General features: G+C 33.7%; 5 protein-coding genes across 6 annotated transcripts; 4 read left to right on the top strand and 1 right to left on the bottom strand.

Annotated features, from left to right (window-relative positions):
* The first annotated feature begins 1,859 nt into the window (after positions 1 to 1,859).
* On the top strand, positions 1,860 to 2,551 carry LOC106767737 (zinc-finger homeodomain protein 8). The gene has a single exon (XM_014652686.2). The coding sequence runs from the start codon at positions 1,860 to 1,862 to the stop codon at positions 2,403 to 2,405; it is 546 nt and encodes a 181-aa protein (XP_014508172.1). The 3' UTR covers positions 2,406 to 2,551.
* A 5,036-nt stretch (positions 2,552 to 7,587) lies between these two features.
* On the bottom strand, positions 7,588 to 10,949 carry LOC106764470 (monoacylglycerol lipase). Its single transcript, XM_014648755.2, has 7 exons — positions 10,299 to 10,949; positions 10,171 to 10,209; positions 9,862 to 9,932; positions 8,972 to 9,036; positions 8,698 to 8,787; positions 8,498 to 8,590; positions 7,588 to 8,400 (listed from the first exon to the last, which is right to left on the bottom strand). Exons 1-7 carry the CDS (start codon positions 10,703 to 10,705, stop codon positions 7,993 to 7,995), a joined length of 1,173 nt encoding a protein of 390 aa, XP_014504241.1. The 5' UTR covers positions 10,706 to 10,949; the 3' UTR covers positions 7,588 to 7,992.
* Positions 10,950 to 12,394: 1,445 nt separating this feature from the next.
* Positions 12,395 to 15,806, top strand: LOC106763593 (annexin D5). The gene is made up of 6 exons (XM_014647768.2): positions 12,395 to 12,585; positions 12,771 to 12,916; positions 13,091 to 13,303; positions 14,404 to 14,619; positions 14,705 to 14,794; positions 15,377 to 15,806. The coding sequence occupies exons 1-6, from the start codon at positions 12,510 to 12,512 to the stop codon at positions 15,578 to 15,580; spliced, it is 945 nt and encodes a 314-aa protein (XP_014503254.1). The 5' UTR covers positions 12,395 to 12,509; the 3' UTR covers positions 15,581 to 15,806.
* Positions 15,807 to 18,000: 2,194 nt separating this feature from the next.
* LOC106764973 (purple acid phosphatase 17) lies at positions 18,001 to 20,095 on the top strand. Of its 2 annotated transcripts, none has more exons than XM_014649441.2 (7): positions 18,001 to 18,326; positions 18,497 to 18,653; positions 18,763 to 18,870; positions 18,948 to 19,075; positions 19,212 to 19,340; positions 19,446 to 19,513; positions 19,593 to 20,095. In XM_014649441.2, the coding sequence occupies exons 1-7, from the start codon at positions 18,150 to 18,152 to the stop codon at positions 19,804 to 19,806; spliced, it is 981 nt and encodes a 326-aa protein (XP_014504927.1). In that variant the 5' UTR covers positions 18,001 to 18,149; the 3' UTR covers positions 19,807 to 20,095. The 2 variants fall into 2 exon arrangements, with proteins under 2 accessions (XP_014504927.1, XP_022638148.1); XM_022782427.1 differs by having other exon boundaries at positions 18,228 to 18,326; positions 18,399 to 18,653.
* A 1,627-nt stretch (positions 20,096 to 21,722) lies between these two features.
* Positions 21,723 to 23,676, top strand: LOC106763382 (purple acid phosphatase 3). Its single transcript, XM_014647583.2, has 7 exons — positions 21,723 to 21,995; positions 22,225 to 22,381; positions 22,492 to 22,599; positions 22,665 to 22,792; positions 22,892 to 23,020; positions 23,117 to 23,184; positions 23,268 to 23,676. Exons 1-7 carry the CDS (start codon positions 21,822 to 21,824, stop codon positions 23,485 to 23,487), a joined length of 984 nt encoding a protein of 327 aa, XP_014503069.1. The 5' UTR covers positions 21,723 to 21,821; the 3' UTR covers positions 23,488 to 23,676.
* Positions 23,677 to 24,804: the final 1,128 nt, after the last annotated feature.

Below are 24,804 nucleotides of genomic sequence, written 5' to 3'. Positions count from 1 at the left end.
TCGATCTTATGATTACGAGATTCACTCCACCAAATATGTAGTCTCCATTGCAAGTTATGAGTAGTGTTTTCTTCTCAAGGTTTTTATGCTTGAACATTGGATTTCCTTCACAATTGTCAGCTAAAGGTTATTGGGTTTTACAACTCATCTTCCTTTTGTAAATAATGCATTCATACTACATTTTTCACTCTCTTTTCTCTTTTATTCTTTCATTATTGCTGTATATATTTATTTTTTAGAACATTTTATCTTATCGAATACCTCGGAAACAATAAAGACTTTCATGTTGTGTTCATGTTGTATTGTAAGAAATATGTATATACACAACGAATAAATCTTTAAAAACACAAACCTTAATAAACTTATTTTATGATCTCATTATATTTATACAACAATATCTTCATTGATATTGATGACTGACTACAATTCTCACCATGGAATAAGGATGATAATCAAAATTGAAGTATATGGGTTCACATTGTTGCACCGACAAAGAATTATAGAAAGGTGAATAGAGTAATTGAGAAAAAGGAAGGGAAACACACTGAGAAAAGTTGAAATTTGTTATCTAAAGCATCTATTATGAAATTAGATGGCAACTAATAGGATAGAGCAGAAAATAATTAATAAAATGGCAAGTATATGCATAAGAGAAAGATGGAGGGAGGGAGGTAGGGTAGGAAGCATATTTTGGTTGTTGCAGCCTTAACAAAAAAAAAAGGGAAAGAAAGTAGTAAACTAAAGTGATAAATGTGTTAATGTGTGTGGGTTTGTGGGCATGGGATTGACACTGTACAGTGACTGGACACTGAGTGGAGAAAAGGAAGCAAAGCAAAATGGTTCCCAAAAGCTACTGAACCAACCATTATTGTTTTCCGACACATCAAGTGAACGCGTCTTTTGCCTCTCAAAATCCCACCCACTCATTTTTTTTTTTCAATTCCTAAATCTTATATTATATATTTCTCATCCTCTTACCATTCTCATACCTACACCTCACTCCCTCCTCCCACCCAATTATTGCCAACTCAATCTATATAAATTCATTTTCCCATGCACTTATAATAACCATTCTTTTTCTTTTAACTTCTTACCACCACCTACTCTTTTCACTTTGCTAACATGTATGTTTTCCAATGACCTTTTTCGGAGTGCACAATCCACAATCCAATGTTTTCTCTCTTTATATATGCTTTGGTTTATATTATCTAGATAGATCCAGGAGGAGATGGTTTGACATGAATAGCATTATACTTTATATTTTATTTATACAAGAAATTGAGAGTATGAGTAGTAGAAAAGTACAAAAAGAGGGGTGTGTCTGTATCTGTATGCAGAGAGAAAATAATGAAATTCCCCAAGGTTTTGTTTTCTGCATTCCAGAGTGAATTATTGGACAGAGCCCATACTGTTGAGGGTCCCTCTGCCCCAACCTTTTCTCATTTCCTTGATAGACGCTCATGTCCCTTGCAAGGGCTCTAAATTACTGCTCCATTTAATATGATACCATGTTAAAAGTATATATATATGTGTCAATAAAGTGTTTACTTTTATATAGACCCACTTGGATAATATATATACTTTTGGATAAATTGAACAATTATAATACATTATGCATGTTTATATGTTTGTTAGATTTAGGGTTTAGTCACAGCTTCATAGTATTGCATGTCTAGAAAACATTATGTTTTGTTGCTTGTGTTTACTTAGTAACAGTGGGTGATGTGGATGTTGTTGATGAAGATAGATAATATTAACATGCGTATATAGTGTGGAAGTTCGCAATAGTGAGTACGTGTCCGTAGAAGGAGAGACACTGTAATTATGGTATCCAAGGATGACTATAGTAGTCATTGCAAATGCTAAGAAAGGTGTTGGGTTATATAGTTTATGCACTCTGCGCTTGGAAGCAGAAAGAGAGAGAAATGGAAGGAGGATCTGGCGAGAAGTGGAAGACAATCTACAGAGAGTGCTTGAGAAACCATGCAGCCAGTCTGGGAAGCTATGCCACCGACGGGTGTGGGGAGTTCACGGTGGACAGCGGGGGGCTGCAATGCGTGGCGTGTGGGTGCCACCGGAACTTTCACCGGAAAGTGAAGTATCCGGTCGGTCCGGAAAGTCCTGAAGCCATGGATTACGGTGGTGAGGGAGGGAGTAAGAAGCGGTTCAGGTCGAAATTCAGCACAGATCAGAAAGAGAAGATGCTGGCGTTTGCGGAGAAAATTGGTTGGAAGCTTCAGAGGAAGGATCTGGATGATGAGATTGAGAGGTTCTGCAGAAGCATTGGAGTTAGTAGACAAGTTTTCAAAGTTTGGATGCATAACCATAAGAACTCTTCTTCCTCTTCTTCTGCTTCAGCTTCAGCTTCAGCTTCCACAGGAAACATCTCCTCCCTCACCCATTAACACTGTAACACTATATATTCCTTTCATCTCATCATTTTCAATCTCTGCACTTCTTGTATTTTCTTTTTCTCTTTAATTACCTCCACTTATCATCACCCCCTCTTCATTTTCTTTTCACCTTAACCTAACTACAAACATTATCTAAATCTGTTTACTCTTTAATCTTTCTGCTACAGGATTAATTAACCCTTTTCTTACACACACATACATTATTAGGTCAAAAATTAGTTAAAATAATTAACCCTTCTCTTATACACACATACATTTTATAACATTTCATGATAATATGCACACACTGGCACAAATTCACATAATTTAAGTTTTTACTTATATATTTTTAAATACCATATTATACATTAAAATTAAATTATATAGTAAAGTTTTAAATATGTTTTAAATTTTATATACAATTTTGTATAATCCTTCCAAGTGTTGGATTAATTTTTGTACTCTATTAATGGTCTTGAATGTAAAATTTGATTAATTTTTACATGTGTAAACAGATAATAACTCTTTTCTCTCTTTATATTTGTTGAATTAGAGTCTAAGTCATAATTTTACAATATTAAGACACACAATCTAACATTTTATTTTCTATCTTCATCCTCACAATCTCATTTAGTACTTAAGAAATAGAAGTATCTTGTTGGAATAGACTGAAGAATATCCATTCAATATGTTTAAAACAAAACATATATTTCAAATTTAAATGACAAATTATGTAGATCATTATCTCAATTTATCTAGGACATTGTTAGGTTTTCATTATGGTTTGTATAGGTAATTTGAGTTTTGAAAGCATGAATTGATTTCCTCAGTGAAAAGTTGGTCTTGAAAACTTGTTGAAAACATTGGAACCTCTCTGAAGAAGAATGTCATCTTGGAAATCAGGAATTTGTATAGAAGAAAGTGAGAGAAACATATACCACACAATGTGATTTCTCTTAACATGTAGCAACTGATGTTTTTAACACTTATGTAACATATGGTTAGGTATCCACATCATATCTTACCATCATAAATTGGTAACTTAGTCTCCTCAATTTACATTTTAAAAAGTAAAAAGTATATTATATATAACTTAATAAATTTAATTAAAATTTAAAACCTTTATCAGGATTAAATATTAAAACTTTGTTATATTTGTGATATAAGATGTGTGTATTTTCATTAAAGTCTATTCTGTGTCATCTTTTCTAGGCAAGCAAAAGCGTTTACACCAAATTAAGTTATGTAGATGAAACACAAATGTTCATTTGTCATTTAATATCCATCCAACACTAACAATTATTTTTTACTTATAAAATAAATTAACTGGACAAGTGAAAAATATATATTTTTCTTATTAGATGTTAGAAATGACACATCAACTTAACTACTCCACACAAGCAAAAAATTAACAGGAAAATGAAGTTTAATCATATCACTCACCAAAAGTTAAAATAATTTTTATGGCATAAATAAGTGTGAATTACACAATTAATTATTTACTATTAAAGACAGAGACAGGAATAGTGATAAATTGCTTCACCAGTATGATTCAAATTAGATTGGATTTGAACTCATCAAATTGTAATTTTAGCAAATAAGTGATTGACAATAACTTTTGAATGACTTAATTCAGGAGTGAAGGGTGAACAAATGAACACCGTGTTATTGCTTCCAGAGTCCGTGTAAGCATGCCAACAAATGTTGAAAACCAATGACCTTAACAGAGTCCGTGTAAGCATGCCAACAAATGTTGAAAACCCAATGACCTTAAATAATGGACTTTGGCCCAATCTAACAAGCATCTCACAATATTCTCTAACATTATACTAACCCAGAAAAAAAGAAGGATTTTGAAAATAAATTTGATGGAATAGATATTAATAAATGGATTGAGAAAAAAATGGAATTATTCAATTATTTATATTGAAAAAAATATGAATATAAATGAAAGAAAAAAGTTTACCAATTAGATAGATTAAAAAAATATTTTAATTAATAAAATTGTAACATTATAATTTTATTTTGTATTAAAAAGTAATTCAAAATAAAATATTATTTATAACATTCCAAATTTTCAATAATATTAACACTATTATAGAATAAATTACACACCAATCTACTAGAACAGTTGTAAAAAAAACGTATATGAACTTTTACAATTATCCAAATGTAACCATAATAGTATAACATACTAGAAAAGAAAATAATATCTCTATTGACAAAACACATTACACTAGAAAGTTAAAGTGTGACTAAAGCTCTATCAAAAGGAACTATATACATCTATAAACAGATACATACAACATCAAAAACTAAGAAGACTAAAGTTGGTCCTCTACTCCGTCTCCGCCTCCTAACATCTAATCGAGAGACAACTCTTCATTTGTTCACATTGTAAAAATGACCATTGCAACCCAAAAGATGAATAAACACAAACACAAAGAAAATGGTAACCTAGTTTATCAAAGAACACACGTAAGCATCATTTAATAATTCAGTTATCAATCATCAAACCATATTCACACACATACCATTCAGATACATGTATCAATATCCAATTATAGAGGTCCTACCTTTGAGGTAGTATAACAACAACAACAACATCCTCATCAACAAATCACCACACTCTAAGGTTAATCCTTTCAAGCATCGATGGCTAACAAATAACTAATAGACTAGGGACTTCTTGCTACTCTCTCCCACATAATCATCATTCTCTTTTTGAAATTGAAGGTTATTGAGAGCGTTAGAATACCCTTTAATTACTAGCTTCCTATATCAATACATACACTTACTCACGTAATCATTTAAAGGAATTCTCCTTGAACTCCTTATAACCATCATTCACATGCCATCACACCTTTCAACTATATCACAAAATATAAGATACATCATTCCACCACTCACGAATAAACATAGTAAAGAAAACACTTAAAAATTTGTAAGGAAACCTAAACTTACTCGTCTAGCTAGTAGTCTCCATTGGCCTAACGAGAGCAAAACTAGTGAGCTCTCACAGCTAAGTAAGTTGGCTCGCTTAGCCCCTGGAACTAATATTTAAACACTCTACAAACTCACCCAACAAACCATATTCATTTGCCCAACAAATATGAAAATAGAAACCCCCATAAACCAATGAGGGTGCTCGCCTAGCCCCTGAAATTCACTGTCAAAACCCTTCTTTACTCGCCCAATGAGCAATTTACTCGCCCAGCCCCTTTGTATAAACTAGCAGCCCTTCAAAACTGCCAAGAACATCACTCCAACCTCTCATGTCTTCTCTCATGCATTCCTACCAACTTCGAACACCTCTAAATGATAATAAAAGATATAACCAACCTGTATATACATATATACTCAAATTTAAACTATTATTAACTCCTATTGTGAAATTTTCACTTCAAAACAACTTCAAGCTTACTTTATGGACCACACTTAAATCTACCAATTTTCACTATTGACCAAACAACTTAGGGGTATGAACAAGTTCAATTAAACTAAAAAACAAACCCCAAATTCTCCATTTTTTCTAAAACCTCCTACTTCTAAAATTCACTACCCAAAACCTCAAAATACATTTAAAAGTCCATGGCAAACACAACCTATCATCTATTATGCAAATCTAGACTCTTTACAAGTTCAATTATCATCCAAATTAATCCTAAATGACACTACCAAAGATCCCAAACTCTCATTTCTTCAATTTTACCATTTCTTTCAAAAGTCAACTATCAACACCTCCCCTTTTGACCAAAATGATATAAAATTCTACAATTATAATTCCATTCAACAATTCAACCAATATAACATCATCATTTCACTAAAACATCATTAACAAGGTTACTCCAATAAAACCCATACTCATACAAAATATCAAGCATCATACAACCAATTTACTTAATCAAAATGACATCTTCACCAAATCATTCATCTCTAACATGTCCAAATCATATTATCATCACAAAAATTCATACTTGAAATTAAATACTTAAATCATAAAGCTAGCTTCCCTTACCTTAAAAGAAACCACAATCACTCTATACATCCCGCTGCTCTTGTTTCAAACTCAAGGAACTTGAGAAGAACCTATGAACCACAACAACATGATAACAGTAAGTCCTTAGGATCTATGATAGACAAATAGATAAGTAGAAAATTAATCTAACACATGCGAACAGAACTCCTACACATGAATTTGGTTGAAAAAAAAAGAACATAAACTTACTTATTCTATACTTATTCTATAAAGAGAAGTGATCGAATAAAAAAAAAATTTCTACTCCAGCATTTTCTAATCATAAAATATATATAAGAATTAGAAATGATAAAAGAATGTAAAAACATGTTTATATTTAGAAATTTTTGATAATTAATGAGTTTAATAATTTTTATTTATATTATTAAATTATTTAACTTATTCGTTAAACTACTCACGGTAAAAAAAATCTTTGGAAGCAAAATAAATGTAGTGAACTCTTTCAAAATAAGAATACTATATTAAAGTCAAGACATGCTTGCACGATATTTTTTACAAATTGATAAAAATAAGAAAAAGCAAATTTTACTTTTTTATAAACAAAAATCAATGTATGCATAAGTTAAAATAAATAAAAAATTAACTTTCCTTCTTTTGTATTTTAGAATTTTTTTTATGGAAACTCATCAAAATAAATTCTTAATTATCATAAACGATTTTAAAATTTTTGGTAAATTTGGTAAGGACTAATAAATTTTAGAATGAGTTTTTTTTCCCTTCAATTCAATACTCTATTACTCTTTCATATACGTAATTATGTAGCGTTTAACACTCTCGAAATTCAAGAATTTCCCTTCTTATACCGTCAGAACTCTTTTTGTGCAAAAATTCAACTTTAGTAACTCTAACGTATTTATTTAAATGGATGGTAGAAATTTTATGAACTATTTATATTTATTTTGAATACATATTTGTTAAATTTTTTGACATCTAAGAAACATAAATTTATTATTTTTTTTTTGTTTTTAGCAATTAAATAATTGCTAAAAAAATTAGGACTAAAAATAATACTCACGAAAAAGAAAAAAATACTTGTGAAAAGGAAGTTTAATGATTTATAGTCTTGTAAAAAAGACCAAACAAGAAAGGCATTTGTAAAAAATTGTGAAGGAAAATGAAATGTTAAATAATATCTGTAAAATTTTGATCTTGATGGAAATGAACCTTTTGAGATAAAAGTTTATTGATGAAAATCAAGAGTCCATGCACTGGCACACTAGTTGGTGGGCACGAATGCTCGGGACAGGAAAAAGAAAAAGGTACAGAATTTTCCTATGGACAAAAATGAACCACAGATCATGCCTAATTAAAGGTAATTACTCACTGTGCTCCACGACAACAACTGCATCGGAGAAAATAGTAATAAATGATGTCCTAACTAAAGGAAGCTCACAGATGGCTGTAGGATTTCAAAATAAAAGAATGCCTGGATTTATGTAGCTTCAGCATCGATTTACTTTCCTCTACAAATAACCAGACATTATCCACTCAGACAAGGTGCTTCTTCAATTTTCAATGGTTGAAAAATTTCTCGACATTTTCACTCACACCACTACTCATTTAACCTCCTACTCTACTGTTCAGCCATTGAATTATATCCTGTGTGATAGCGTCTCGTTCTGGTTCAAAGAGAAGGTCATGTAAGAAGCCCTCGTATAGTTTGATACTCTTGTCAGTTGAAGAGGCTTCTACGTAGAATTTTTTAGAAGCAATGGGATCAGTTACGGAATCAGCAGTGCCATGGAGAACAAAAAATGGAACTCTTAATTTTTTTACATTTTGCTGCAAGTAGTTTGTAATTCTGAGAATCTCATAACCAGTTCGTACTCTAAGAGGTCCAGTACATACTAATGGATCAGAGTATTTAGCAATTAGAGCCTCCGGGTCTCTAGACACTACCGAACCCTTCTTATATGCAGAACTACATTGATATGTTGGCAACAAAAATGAAGCTATTGGAGCAAGTACCTACAGTGAAGAAGACAGGAAGATGAATATGCCAAATCTGACATGTTTTATGCATTCTGGTATAAAACGAAGACGTCAACAAGACATGTACGCTCACCAGCAAAACAGGATGAGCAGGGGCAACACCAACTGCAGGGGATGTCAATACAGCACCAGCTATGCGAGCTTCAAACTTCGGATCAAGCAGAGCCTACAATTAAGATAGAAATAGTAAGTTAATTAAATCATTTATACTTCTTGAGCTTTCCCCTTTTACTAGTACCTGCAACAATCTTCTTGTATTAAAAAAATTATTACCTTAAGAGTAATGGCTGCTCCCGTCGAGTGTCCAAAGCAGAAACATGGGAGTCCAGGATTTTCATTTAGAACCTTCTCCAAAAATGTTTTCTGTTTATCAAAATGTTAAAAATTCTTTCAGTGTTCTTCCAATCCGAAAACAAATTCTATATTACTCCTCCCATTGCGTCTCTCATGAAACTGCTGCCCACCACCGTGCATACTCAACATAAATCACACCACCATTTATCTATGCATTGTCAAAACTTCGGTAGAATGCAGTTTAGAAACGTACCATATCAGACACGGCATCATCAAGAGAATGGACATAACCATGTAACCCATCACTTCCACCGTGACCTATAGATGTAAACGGAACAGGAACACGAGAGTTGAGCAAATACTGAGGAGATGAAAAACAAACATTCTACCGTATATAAAATTATCATAATTCTAACAAGTTGCAACGCAATGTATGAAACCCATACATGCTTGATTTAACAAAGAAAAGGAAACCTATCCTCCGAGGGCCCAGAAAGAACCAAACGAATATAAATTTTTAAATCAGGCTCTTGTATTGTTTTATCGTTTAAAACAGCACTAGGGAACTTTACATATTCCAAGCTCTTAATGGCCAAGTTTTGTAAAGACAACTTGGGCATGTTCCAAGCCGATAAGAGGCATCTTAAAAACTATACAAGAATAAGAATCCAACGAATTTATAGAAATGTTCAATGTACATAAATATTAAATTGTTAATTAAAAACGCATATATTTGCAGACTTCAGAGACAAGCTTGACATTTTAATAAGTTGGACACTTCCTTCCGTCTCACGATTTGTTTCTACGATTTTGCCGATTAATAAGAAAATGCGCGACAACAGTTATCATTAATGTTCAAAAGACAACCTCTGAACTGAATCGGGCACTGTTACATAGCAACAGGGCAACAAGAGCAACATGAGAAAAAAAAAATAAAAATAAAAAGAAACCGGACTGTTCATAATGCAGGGAATGCTAAATAATGATAGAGTTTTGACTGAATTAGGAACACCGACACAAACAATTTGTCGCGTATAGGATAAAGTTTTTAAACTGGTGTTTTGAGGTTGCGGCCAAATGTTAGTGGCAGGGAGTAAAATGTTGGACAATTGATTTGTAATTAAAATTGTGGAGAAGTCTTACCAAGCCAATCCATGGCGTAAACCTTGAAACCATTAGCATTGAGCTGCTTGGCAAAGTCAGTGTATCTGCCACTGTGAGAAAAAAAGGGCGAGAATGAGGAGTAATAATTAAAAAATAAAGGGAGGGGAGGAAATTAGAAGGACAATGATATTTTAACCCGATTTTGATTCTATTAACCAAAGTTTATTTTTTAATTTGAAATCGTCCAACCACATTTTTAATAGTGTAAAAATGGTATAAAAAAAATGGTGTTAAAATTTTATTTTCCAAATTAGAATTAGAATTAGAATTAGGATTAGGATTGGATACCTGTGTTCATTAAGTCCATGCATAAGAAAAACAAGTCCCCTGTGCAATGAAGAGATGGGAGATGATTAAGAATGAATTAAGATGAAGGAGATTGTGGCAACAGAGGAGAGGAGAGAAGAAGGATTAACCTGATGGTATGGTTAGGGGAGCGGGGAATCCAAGACTGGGTGAAAATGGTGTCACCCCTGGAGGAAGCGATGAGGCGGTAGTCCCTAAAAGAGGTAGGATGGTCGGCGTCGGCGTCGGCGTCGGCGTCCTCCATGACTCTCCGAATGGCGAGAGCCCTCCTGGCGGTGGAAGAGGTAGAAGCAGCGGTGCTCTTCCATGCGAGTCGGGAGGAGAGGAGAGTCCCTTTGCGGAAGGGAAAGAGAAGGAGCAAAACGACAGCGTTGAAGAAGGCAAGGAGGGCCTTGAGGGCTCGCAGGGAAAAGAGAGCGCGGATTCTGCCGCTGGCTCCGGACGTCAAGATCAAGGTGGAGGCCTGGTTCCCCCTGCAAGACACACCCTCACATCCCATTGCCATTGCTATTGCCATTGCCGATGCTTCCTAATCTTCCCCTGCTTCCTGTCCTATCCTATCCTCGATGAAGAACAACGCGATCAAATTTACTCACACCAGATTCAAAATTCAATATCCGATTCCCCAAATTAGTACGCACCCAAATTTAGCAGATGAAGAAGAAGGAGAATGGATGAGTGTTATTTATTTAGTATATAAAAGAAAGGAAGTTTGGAATGGTAGCGTAGCACATTGAACGTTGGTGAAAGTGGATTGTTCCAGAAGGTGCCGTGGGGGTGGTGACCCTAACATGTGGGGAATTCCATAACCACATCCACCTGTGTCTCTCACCGCACGACACGTGGGTGGTATGCGGCGAAAAATATTACTTCACGCCTCTGTCCCACCTTCTCTCTCTCTCATTCTCCTTTGGATGCAGTCAACAGGTTTTTCGGATCATCCTCAACCGCCCCCATTTCTATACAATTTATCTACAACTCTCTCTCTCTCTCTGTCTGAATATTATTTTCATCTTTATCGTAATTTATCTAAATTTAAATAAATAATCTCTTGTCAGAAAAACGCTTTCAAAATCTATTCTAGAGTTTCGGAAAAAGAAAAATAACATTATATATTAATATAATTAAATTCCAATTTTTTTATTTAATATTATTTTGTAATTTATAAGAATAAGTTTTCTTAGTGAATATATTTAGTAACGTATAATAACAATTGTGAAATGTAAATTATATGAATGTAAATATAAATGTAAACCATAAGTTACCTCTTAAAGAGTGTATTATTTCTCAATAAAACATATTCATAATTGTGTCATGTATTTATGCGACGTACTAAAACTATATAATTTATAATAAAAAAATTGAATAAATAACGAAAATCCCATCAATGCAAATATTGTATTGTGTACAAAGTTTATTATTATATGATTTGCTATTGGATTATTTTGTATGCTACTAATGAAAAATAATAAATATTAATATACGTATTATGTTATTTAAATTGGAAGGGTTAAGTTTTATATGATATAATCATAGAGCCTCGGTCAATATAATAAAACATGTTGCGGCCATCCTCATTGAATAAAAAAGTATTATAAAAAAGACAGATGTAACCATGAAATACGTTATATTTGTATGAATGATTTCCTTTTATTACCTTGTTGTCAATTGGTCTAAGTAATGTAAGTGAATCCTTCCAAGGTTGTTTCACGAATTCAGTTTGCCAACAGAATGTCAATTATTAAAAAATTACAAAAATAAACATAAAAACTATATATATATATATATATATATATATATATATATATATATATATATATATATATATATATATATATATAATCTATCAAAATCTAAATAAATTATATGTTGCCAGAAAAACATTTTTAAATGAAAGTACCAGAAGGTTCCCAAAAGAGGAATCTAAAATTACACATCACTTCTCTAGGTAATAATATAAATAAAGAAATATTAATTGACTTGGGGCTGTCATTGTTTTGAGTCCACTCGAGACTTTGTCCTTGAAGTGGCTTAATTTATTTTGAGAGAACTTACTTGTATTTATTTGATAAGTATTATTATAAAAGAATGATTTGTTATATCTTGAAAAAATGATAATATTAAATAAATATAAAAAAGTTACGTGTTTAGAAGAGAAAATATTAAAATGAATGGTTGCGTGAAAAATAATATTTAAGATTATTGATTTGAGGATTGAACGGTAAGAAAGAGAAGTGGTGAATTAGGTGATTGATGAATCAAAAAGCGATCCCCTTCTGGTTTTTGGTCTGCGTTTGAGAGTTTGTGTTTGGATACGTAAGATGGCGACCTTGAATGTACCCCCTGTTCCTCCCTCCCCGAGAGACGACGCCATAGCTCTTTATACCGCTTTCAAAGGTCCTACCCCTTTCTCTCTCATGGCTTTTTTTTCCTTTTCTCATGTCATGCTCCACAATCTCACGTTAATTCACTCCATCACAATTCGCTCAATTAATTACGCATGCATGCTCATAACACAAACAATCAATGAACAAATCATTTCTTTCCAGATCCAAATTACTTGTGTTGATTCGTTTTTGCAGGATTTGGATGTGACACTGGCGTTGTCATCAATATACTTGCTCATCGGGATGCCACGCAGCGTGCCTACATCCAACATGAATTCAGGACAATGTATTCCACGGACCTTCTCAAACGCTTATCTTCTGAGCTTTCTGGCAAATTGGAGGTACTTTTATTCTTATGGATTTCATTCTACTTAATCACAAACACACCACCCCCATGCCTTCCTCTGCTTATTACAACATTATATGAGTTTATGTATATGACTGTGTGTGCGTGTGTTTCGTTTCCAACACTTTTTAATTGCTTCGCTTTTGGCCTATGTTTTATGGTTCCATAGACAGCAGTTCTGCTTTGGATGCATGACCCTGCTGGGCGTGATGCCCTTATCCTCAGGCAGTGCCTGACTGCGGAAAATCTTGAAGCCACCACTGAAGTATTATGTTCGCGAACTTCTTCCCAGCTTCAATATTTAAGACAGGTTTACCACAGTAAATTTGGGGTTTATCTGGAGCATGAAATTGAAAGATATGCCTCCGGGGATCATAAAAAGGTGAATCTTCTCGTTCTCCTTGTCTGTGTTTCGCTATCAGGAATTAGTCATATTAAGATTTCTATCTATTGGCCTTTGAAGTCATGTGCTCTTTTGATTCCTAAGCACCCTTGCCAGCATTTATGCTAAAGAAATTAAAACTGCAATATGCTTGTCTGATGACTCAATGTTCATCAGAGGTGTATTAGTATATTTCTGAAATCATTGGTGGATATTTCCATTTAAGACTCCGTGTGCTTGTGGTCTTTCTATTCTACTCAGAACTTTACAGATGAATGACTTTTACCAAATCGTTTGAGGCAAGGTCCAGTTATGTAATTGGTTTAGCCTGCAACTTGTCAAGAAACGAACAAAAGCACCCAACTGCAAGAACGACAAAACCGGAAACAGAAACTAAATCAAAATAAAGAAAAATGAATACAGGATATACATGATTTAATCTTAAACACCTACATCCATGAGAAAAGGAGCAAAATAATTCAGTATCAGATAATAAGAGAACAAGATCAAGCCTGTACAAAAAGTGTTCACTTGGCCATTGTATCACCACTGCTCAGAAACAAAGAACAAGAAAACCCAGTTCTTAACTCTATTTCCTCCTTTCTCTCTCATTCTTTCAATAACCGAGTAGTATATGAAATGAACCTCTCCTCTCTACATATCCACCATAGAATAACACCTATGGTAATATATAGTCACTAGACACAAGTTAGTTGTAATCATTAACTAATCGGAACAGAAAAACTCGATGCAACCATTTGTGACGACTTGCAACCGATTTATAGGCGCTTCTAATAAGAATATAGCAGCAACGCCAACAAAAAATTGAATGCCTGATGGCAGTTCCAAGATTTTAATCTCAAGTCAACCGTGGGATGGAAGGGGACTAAATTTCCGGTATATCCATTAATTCGAATATGATGGTGTTTCATTGCATTGCACGTCTCTTGTGGGAAATCCTGTTCAATTGTTTGTCGTAGATCATATTTGATGTAAAAATTCTGCTTCATTCCCTTTATTCTCTACACTAATTACGTCTCAGTTCCTTGTAAGATATTCAAATAAAACGTGTTACTTTCTATGCAAAATTCTTGATGCAGATGTTGCTTGCTTATTTAACCATACCGCGTTCTGAAGGCCCTGAGGTAAATAGAGAGATAGCTGAGATGGATGCAAAGGTTCTCTACAAAGCAGGGGAGAAGAGGCTGGGAACTGATGAGAAAACTTTTGTGCAAATATTTAGTGAACGGAGTGCAGCACATTTGACTGCTGTAGATCATTATTACAATAGCATGTATGGACACTCATTGAAAAAGGTATCTTTACCATTTTTTGTTTCCTTTGAATGTAGTCTCTCCCAAGGTTGTTTTTCTTGTGCTTATCCCAGTTGAATATCTACAGGCAGTAAAGAAGGAAACATCAGGAAATTTTGCTCTCTCACTTTTGACAATTCTTCAGTTTTCTGCGAATCCTGCAAAGTATTTTGCAAAGGTATTCCCCCTGGCTTGAATTTTGTGTAGTTGCTTCTCGTATTGCCATTATACTTGGAAGGGGATCACAATGTTTTCATTTAGTAAGAAACAAGGATAGGATGATGGTGAGAATCAAGTGAAAACTGGTGCAAGATAAGATGATTATTTTATACTTACTGTTAAGATGTTTTTTCGTTGAAAAATCTGTAAGCAACATTAGCAAGGAGTTTCTGAAACAAATTAATTATGCAGTTGAAAATGTTAGAAACTTGAACGAAGATGATCATTTACTACATATCTTCATGGAGTTCAGACATTGTAGGCTTTGGCAGGGTCATGAGCCTCTCAAGGGTAAAAATCAATGCAGTGTGCAGTGTTAGTTACTTTGTTCAGAAGGCTGACATTGATTTTTATACTGCAGAGAGGATCCTAACCCCATTTAGCAGGACTTATAAATGTATTATGGATCAACGATTCTTCTTTCTCTAACTTCTTGGTGATTTTTGTAGTAGTTGGTTCTGTAAGCACAAGTCAACTTCTTGAAATTTCTAACTGACAAGACAATGAGATTTGCTTTAAATTCAACTTTTGCACCGTGTAGATGTTGCGCAAGGCAATGAAAGGTTTGGGGACTGATGACACAAGACTTATAAGGGTGATTGTAACGAGAGCTGAGATTGATTTACAACACATCAAAGCAGAATATTTAAAGAAATACAAGAAGACACTCAACGACGCAGTCCACTCAGAAACATCTGGCCACTACAGGGCTTTTCTTCTCTTACTCTTGGGTCCCAATCAGTAGACAGAAATTTTTAACCATGTTTTGGTAATAAATTCAGCGTATGACGTTGAATATACGAGCAGGTATTTTCTGTATTGGTTTAGTTAGCGTGTGGTACTTCGTAACTAATCTGCACACGTATTTGGTTTCATCATGTATTTGCTTGTCATATCATCACCAATGCAAGAATAAAGGATTGGCGTGTTTTTCCCATTTCAAACATTTGTAATTCCTTTGCTTGTGTTCATGTTCTTTTCTTTTTCTTTTCTTCTTTCATGGATTCCGGAATGATTCTGTCTCGATGGTGCTTCTATTCTTTTGTAAATTTTAATTAGAAAAAAAAAAGGGTAGGGATTCAACATGCTTGGCTACGATTGATAGGGGAAAAAATTACTAATGAGCTAAAAAAGTGATCTCATAGACCCACGGAGATAACATGAAAGAGACTAAAAGGTTGTAAGCTTCAAATCATGTCACAGATATGAGAATTTAAAATTGGAAAAAGTCATTTTAAGAACTCTTTTTTGACAATTTTTTGATAACGTGACAGTTTTTGATTGGTCCGTTTCAAATATTTTTTTAGAATAAATTCAAACAGACCAATAGAATTATGACACATGTCCTGTTGTAAAAAAATGGTTAAAAAAAGTTGTTAAAATATCATTGTCCTTTAAAATTTACCAGTTTTAAAATTTCTAAAATTTTCTAGCTAGTTATTATCATTAATCTTTATTAATTTAATGCTAAAACATTAATCCATTCAATTAAGACAACACATAGGTAAAATAATGATTTTAAACGTATGAGTTTTAATTAGGTAATATATTTATTATTAACATAAATCAGGTAATTACATATGTATAGATGCTTTAACTTTGTATTTTAATAATTTACATTTAATATCATATTTCATTAAAAATATGATAATAATTTATTAAGAGTTTATAGTATATTTTCTATACATTGATTTTAATATTATAACAGTGTAGCACTATAAATGAATTTGTAATCCATCACAAGCAAAGATTTCGTTTATAAAGATAATTATAATATTTAAAAATTGTACGTAATATAAGAAGTATTTATATTCTTTATTTTTCTTTCATCTTACGCAATTTAAAACTAATACTTAAAATTAATATAAAAACATTTGACTTAAATATTTTTTATATCCATATAAATATATTTCTCACTTACTTGAATATGTATAAAATTTTTGTTACATAAAATAATCAGACTACTAACATAAAGGAAAATTTTGTGAACCTATATTAACACTTAAAACCATTCTATACTGTAATTGTTTTTTACTTAACAAAGATCATTAATATTAATCTTAAAAAATTCAAGTTTTCTGGTAACAAGTTGCCATTATAGCCCTCTGGTAAAAGTTCTTAGTGACCCATGAGTTCCTCTGGTAAAAGTTGCCATTAATAGTTTTATTTTTCTTAACCTTGAGATGATTTGTTCACAATGTTTAATTTAGATTTTAGCTAATTTGTTTTGAGTCATTATCTGATAGAATGGGCCTTTTTCTTATTACACTTCTATCATTACTAGCTGCACCAAAGTTCAAGCAAAATGACTAAAATATCCTTTTTCACTACATTTGGTTGCCACTTTCACCTTTCATTTCACTCTTGTTCCAAAATCTATATTGATCAGTGGACTTTTGATCCTGTTCCAATTAATAAAATCGAAAGTATATTTTAAAACAATAAATGAAATGTTTTCGTGTTAAAATATATACATTATAATTTATATATCGAATAATTAAATCTAAAATCAAAATTAATTTCATTGATATGATTTAAATATTTAACATGTTTTATTTAAAATTATTTTTTATTTATTCATTTATGTTTCCAAACGGATCAAAATAGTTTGTTAGTTTATTCAAAGTAACAAAAATTATTTAAATAACTCATAAAAAAATTCTCTTTAAGTAACAATAATTACAATGATTTAGAAATGTGGAGTGAATGAAGAAGAAAAACACACTTTGAGAAATCTCTTATTGAAATTATAAATTAAAAAGTAAATATATATGATTAACTTTTGAAAATGATATTTTAACATCATTTTTTGACACTATTTTGATACTGCATACGTGTTAAAATGTGATTGGACGATTTCAAATCAAAAAAGTTGAGACAAAAGTATATTTAGAAGAGAAAAATGAAAGTTTGTTTTTTTAATTTAAAATTATCTAACCACATTTTGACAAAATAGTGTCAAAAAATGGTGTTAAAATATCATTTTCCTAACTTTTTCCATTGGTAAGAAGAGGAGGAGGAGGAGCAGCAGAGCATAGCATCCGAATATTCTGTTCATATGCCTTTCTCGTGAGATGGGTTTGGAATATTCTGCTCTTTCATGCTGATTCGTCCCACTCTTGCATGGCATATTCGAATATATTACCATCCACTTCCTTCAATATCATTGGATACGATCTTTTTCTTTTCTATTTCCTTCAACGTCTCTCTCCATAGTTACTCTCAAGTCTTACGTTGTTGCTCCACGCTATCCCAGAAAGCTTTTCTTAAAGTCAAAACCTTTCGCTTCTTCTGCTGTTCCAACCACACTCACAATGTCCATCTCCTTTCTCTTCACCCTCATCGTCACCTCTGCCCTTTGTGTTCTTTCTGCATCTGCAGAACTCCAGAGATTTCCACACTCTTCTAAGCATGGTGCTTCTCTTAGCTTCTTGGTGGTCGGTGACTGGGGCAGAGGAGGCTCTTACAACCAATCACAAGTCGCTTTTCAGGTTTCTCTTTATGTTTCTTCATCCGAAACATTTAGGTGTTGTATCATTATTTAACTCGTTTTCATCTTCTAGCATGTTATAGCGTCTGGTCTTAGAGATTGCTCCTGGTTGCATCCTTTTAACGGATGATGAAAACAATGTCATGTTTATTTCTGAAAATGAACATGCAGATGGGAAAGGTTGGAGAGAAATACGATATAGACTTTGTAGTTTCCACTGGGGACAACTTCTATGACAATGGACTAATCAGTGAACACGACAACGCGTTTCAAGAGTCGTTTACCAAAATTTACACAGCAAAAAGCCTGCAAAAGCAGTGGTATAGCGGTAATTTTCTAAACAAATAACGATGACGACGACAAAAGAGTTACATTATGAGTGCAGAGTGCAGTAGATCTTGTCATATGCATAAACTTTTGTATCATGGTGGATGCAGTGTTAGGCAACCACGACTACAGGGGTGATGCAGAAGCCCAACTCAGCCCAGTCCTTAGAGAAATGGATAGTAGATGGCTCTGCCTGAGATCATTTATTGTAGATTCAGGTATAGTCTTTTCTTCTTTCGGGTTTATCTTCTAAGGGTTAAAACCATTGCATTAATCTGATGTACTTCTTCTACAGAGCTGGTTGAGATTTTCTTTGTAGACACCACTCCTTTTGTTCAAGAGTACTTCACTGAACCAAAGGAACACAAGTACGATTGGCGTGGCATTGGACCACAGAAACCTTATGTTAACAACTTACTCAATGTATGCATACACGATTCATTACTTTTTTATTGCAAAAACTAACCATTTGAACAATTTGAAATATATGAAACTTATGCAGACTGGAAAATTACATGAAGATGGATTAAAAATAGTGTTTTGAATCGTTGTGTTTCAGGACCTAGAATTGGCACTGGGGGAGTCAACGGCAAAATGGAAGATTGTTGTCGGTCACCATGCCATTAGAAGTGTTGGGCATCACGGTGATACTCAAGAACTTGTAGAGAAGCTGCTCCCGATCCTTCAGGTAACTAAAAGCTAAGAACTGAAGATGATCCTCATCTCCCTCCTTGTGTAAAATAATTTCCTAGTTCCTCTAACTAACTGGGCTGATTTTACTTTCAAATTTCAGGCCAATAATATTGACTTTTACATTAATGGGCATGATCATTGTCTTCAACACATCAGTGACACAGAGAGGTAAAACTGAATGAATTCATATTATAGAAGGAACGAAGCGAAAGTAATGCATTTATCTGATAAAGGAACTTGTTTGCAGCCCCATTCAGCTCCTGACTAGCGGGGCAGGGTCAAAGGCTTGGAGAGGAGACATTAAACAAACGAATCCAAGAGGCCTAAATTTCTTCTATGATGGACAAGGCTTCATGTCCGTCAAATTCACTCAGACCGATGCCACCATTGAGTTCTATGATGTTTTTGGCAACGTTTTGCACAGACTGACTTCTTCAAAACAGCTACATTCTTCCACATAAAGTTCAGAGCCACACTTTCGACGTTGAGATTCTAAAATGAAGACCAAACCAAATTGGTTGAGATGAAATTCAAAACCAATCCTTGATGTCATGCTTGAGTATAACAGAAATGAAAATATGATGTCTCAACTGCAACTTTTCCATTGTGATTCATCAGAGACGGACTCGTAAAATTTAAGGGCTTTCACTCCAACATTACCGAATCAATAATGTAATAATTGAATTGTTATCAGGAATATGTGGTTTATAAACCTCGTTAAATGTATAAAATTATGCAATATTTCTAGTAGTCCTGAATCCATTGATTTTGTAGATAAGAATTCGTAATCATGGCGAAATGGAAGCATCGTTGGTGATATCCATACTGTCGTCTTATACGCCATCATTAAAATACGACTATGTTTTAACACCTTCCAGAGGACGTTTAAAAGACAAATAATTCAGGGATATAATTTGGAAATTTGAGAAGGGCAAGAACACGAAATCCCATGTGGTGGTACAAAAGGAAATTCACTTACGATTGTTGACTCTTTTTTTTATGCTTTATTACTTATTAAATAAGTGCCTTTATTTCTAGGAAGGAATAGGTCTTAGAAGTGCTATTTTTCCTCCAGTGTGCACATAATTTGTTAGCCAGTTTCTATCACATAAAGTCGTTTCAGGCAGTTTCTACACAATTAAATTGTATCAGCCGGTTTTTTTTATAAGTTTTATCAATTGGTATCAGAGCTCTACAAGGAGTTTGATACAAAGAGAGTGATACAGGATGAGAAAATAGTGTGAAGAGAGCATCTAGATCAGTGCGATTCCATAGAAAAATTCATTCAACTAGCTATCCCACAGTTTGATGGGCACTAAGACTTTTGGTCCATGACCATGAAAAATTTCTTACGTAGCAAACCACTATGGCAACTTGTGGAAGACGAAATTCCAACGCTGAACGCGGCACCAACTGAGGCTCAAAGGAAAGCTGTAGCAGACACACATCTTCAGGATCTAAAGGTGAAGAATTTCCTGTTCCAGGCAATTGATCGAAAAATATGTCACAAGCAATCTGAAGGTCCATGCAGTAGAAGTATCAAGGTACAATAAGGGTTAAACGTTGTCTAACATATTGAATCGAGCTAGTACCTCATGTGCATACCTTCGTTGGCAGATGAAGATGCCTGCTTCATTTTGTATAACTTCAATTCCCAAAAAGTATGGCATCCTTCCAAAATCTGTCATATCAAGACTATTTGTTATCTTTTCGTCCCCTATGCACACTATTTGTTAGTCAGCTTCTTTTTGTAAAGACTTATAAAGCCGTTTCAGTATCTGAATAAATTATGCAGTTTGAACAGAATTAAAATTGCATCAGTCGGTTTTTCTTTGAGTCTAATCAAATTTGCAACAGTATTATTACTCAACCGCCCTTAACCTACCTTTGGAGGAAAATGGTTTCGTCCTATCCTATCTCTAGCTAACTAAATATAAACTTTGAAGGGGGATTAATGAACATTAAATGACTCAATGAACTTAAATAGAATATGTTCCAAAACCATCTTAATTTTAACTTGAGAAAATCGATTTTGAAAGAGGTTTACACTTTGGAAGTATATTATGAGTTGGGCATTTTCCGTTTATAGGATGTGGCCATCTGAATACCAAACGTTGCACAAAATGGATCTTTAGCATTAGAGGAGGAGGTAGGAAGTTGCGAAGAACGTGCAAAAGCTAATATGTGGGTCCACTGACAACCTATTATTAGTATGCCGGGCCAAAGTGTCATTGGAACGAATAAGTTATCTACGCTACTTTCACAAAAACGCTTGTTTCAGTGGGATTTCCTTACGATATTGTTAAGACTTCAAAACAGTTTTTATGTAATTTCACCGTGTAACCAATATACGATAAGTTCGTACACGACGTCATGTTAAGTTGTGATAATATGCTCTTAAGATGCTAGAATCTTTTTTTTTATTCTTACATAAATTGTGTCACAAGTAAACAGTTGAAGACACCCACACGAAAACATGGCTAGTTTGGGTGTATGGATGATGGCTTTCATTAGTCTGTGTTCTCTGAATGTATCAGCTCTTCTCCAACGCCTACAGCACCCTGTCAAGGCTGATGGCTCACTTAGTCTTGTGGTCATCGGAGACTGGGGAAGGAAAGGAACCTACAACCAATCAGAAGTTGCTGCTCAGGTCTTTGCTACATGCATTTTTTATGAATCCTTAACTATATTCTGTGTTCCAATCTACATGCACATCATTTTCTGAATCCTTTTACTTGCTCTTTTGACGCATGGTTTGTTCTTGTGCTTCAATCTATGAGTAATTGGTTAAAGTAATGGTCACGGAATGGAACTCTATCTCCTAAAGCAAAAGCTGGTGCTTTTTAGACTCTCATCTCTTTGCCTATGTGATATGTCAGATGGGAAGAGTTGCAGAAAAGTTAAATATCGACTTTGTGATATCCACTGGAGACAATTTCTACGACGATGGATTAACTGGTGTCGACGACCCAGCATTTGAATTTTCCTTCTCAAAAGTCTACACTGCCAAGAGCCTCCAAAAGCAGTGGTATAATGGTGAGTTCAGACACCCCAACTATTGATGTATAGCAAAAAATCTTAGCCAGCTAAACTGTTCCTTTAATCTTCATTCTTCTGTCCATTAAATGTGTGAACATTGGTTTCAGTGTTGGGAAACCACGACTACAGGGGAGACGTGGAAGCACAACTGAATCCAATCCTTCAGAAAATTGATCCCAGATGGATCTGCAAAAGATCATACATAGTTGATACTGGTAACGTGGCTTCTCATCTTGGATAGCAATCATTAAGTATTCTGCTAATCTCAAAAACTCTGCAGAAATTGCTGAGTTCTTCTTTGTCGATACAACACCTTTTGTGGACAAGTATTTTCTTGAGCCGAAGGACCACAAGTATGATTGGAGAGGAGTGCTTCCAAGGGAGAGATATTTATCAAAGCTCTTAAAGGTAAACCTCTTGTTCTTTATCATCACAACGGATTAAGATAAAAAAGCAAATCCAATACATTTTTCCCTTTTTCTTGTGTGTGTGTGGTTTTGAACATAGGATCTGGAAATAGCATTAAAGGGTTCTTCTGCCAACTGGAAGATTGTTGTGGGGCATCATACCATAAGAAGCATAGGACACCATGGTGACACCCAAGAGCTCATAAACCAGCTTCTGCCAATTCTTGAGGTCATTCAGCCAAAATATATTACATAGACAATCCTATTCCTATCCTAGACTAGTGAAAAATGAATGCAACCTTAACCGATGAAATTAAAATTGCAGGCAAATGATGTCGATCTGTACATTAATGGGCATGACCATTGCTTGGAGCACATAATTAGCACAAGCAGGTGTGTTTTAACGATTTGTTTGTTAACGAAATCACCTCTAAATCATGGTAATTATATGATGATATTATTGAGTGTTGTTGCAGCAAAATCCAATTCTTAACCAGTGGTGGAGGTTCAAAGGCATGGAAAGGAGACATCGATAAAAATAGGAAAGACGGCACAAAGTTTTACTATGATGGACAAGGATTTATGTCTTTGGAGCTTGAACAAACAAATGCAAAAGTTGTTTATTATGATATTTTTGGCAATGCTCTGCATGTTGTGAATCTTTCGAAGGCGTTACGTTCTGTCTATGACATGTAGAAGAGACTCATTCAGGAAATCACAGATCAAAGATGAAAAGGAAAGATATGTATCATATGTAATGAAATTAATAAGAGTGACCAATGAAAGATGACTGTCATTAATAATGAAAAAAAATATCCGATATATAGTATGTGCCCTAAATATGTAGGAGGTTATCTTTTTATTGTAGGAAGAAATTGTAAGTGATGTTTCTTTTGATTTTGCATATATGGGCTCGTTACACCAACCGCATGAGAGATGCCAGAAAGCATCAAAGTCAAGAACATTACAATACCTGTCAAACTTTCATATGTGGTTAAAATAATATAAATAAATAAAAATCCAAAAGTCTTTCTTTGTCCCTTATATATTCATGGAGAGATTTTAACTACCAAAACAAAATGACACCAGTCATTCATAACTGTGAAAATTCATCAAAATCACGAGCTTCAGTAACATACTAACTCATAATTTCAAATTTCGATGACGTTTTTTTCTAATTTATAAGAATTTTGGTTAAACCTTCCTGTAAAACTGAATGCGAGTTTCTCTTATAGAAGATGTAGTAGACCAACCAATGAATTTTCGACAATAAAAAACAAAATTGAAGTAATCATGAAAGCAAGAACATTTCACTTCACATAGCAATGAATGATTTGTTAGGACGTCATTTTCCGCAAGTGAAAAAGATTTGAGCCAAATTTATCAAAACTGTAAAATTCATAACTGTAAAAATTCATCAAATGCACGAGCTTACTAACTCATAGTTGAAAAGTATAAATGGAACTAGGAAGGTACAAGATCAATTGAAAATTAAAATAAGAAAACAAATATATACTCACAAGAATAAATGATGATTTTATCTTTAAAAGATGTCTAATAAATTTTATCATATTAAACTATTGACAACGGAAAATATATTAAATCAGTAAATTAATAAACTTTAATAGAACACGGACCAAGAAAATCTTCAAATATTAATACTCCATGCTCTTAAAATAAACTTATAAAAGTTGCTTGTTAATAGAGCTGTCAAAGAGGTCTTATTATAGGCCCCGGCTTTAACCCACGTGGGTTGGGGTCAAAAAAGCCCATAGGGCCAAAAATGTCCCTTATTAAAAAAGCCCCCAGGGCTAAAAAGCCCCAAAGCCCTGTGGGTTAGGGTCAGTCCATGGGCTTTTTGTTTTAAAAAAAAAAATTAAATATCCAACAATAAATTGCATTTTTGCAGAGAAAATGAACATTTATGTTAAGTGTTATAACTTGGAAAATACATGTAAGCATCTTTCTTTTACTTTAATAAATATTTTTACATAATTATTAATTAGAAAATAA

This window comes from Vigna radiata, chromosome 1 (assembly GCF_000741045.1).
Source record: "Vigna radiata var. radiata cultivar VC1973A chromosome 1, Vradiata_ver6, whole genome shotgun sequence".
NCBI lineage: Eukaryota > Viridiplantae > Streptophyta > Magnoliopsida > Fabales > Fabaceae > Vigna > Vigna radiata.
Note: the sequence above shows the minus strand (reverse complement) of the source record. Positions and strands in the feature narration are given on the sequence as shown.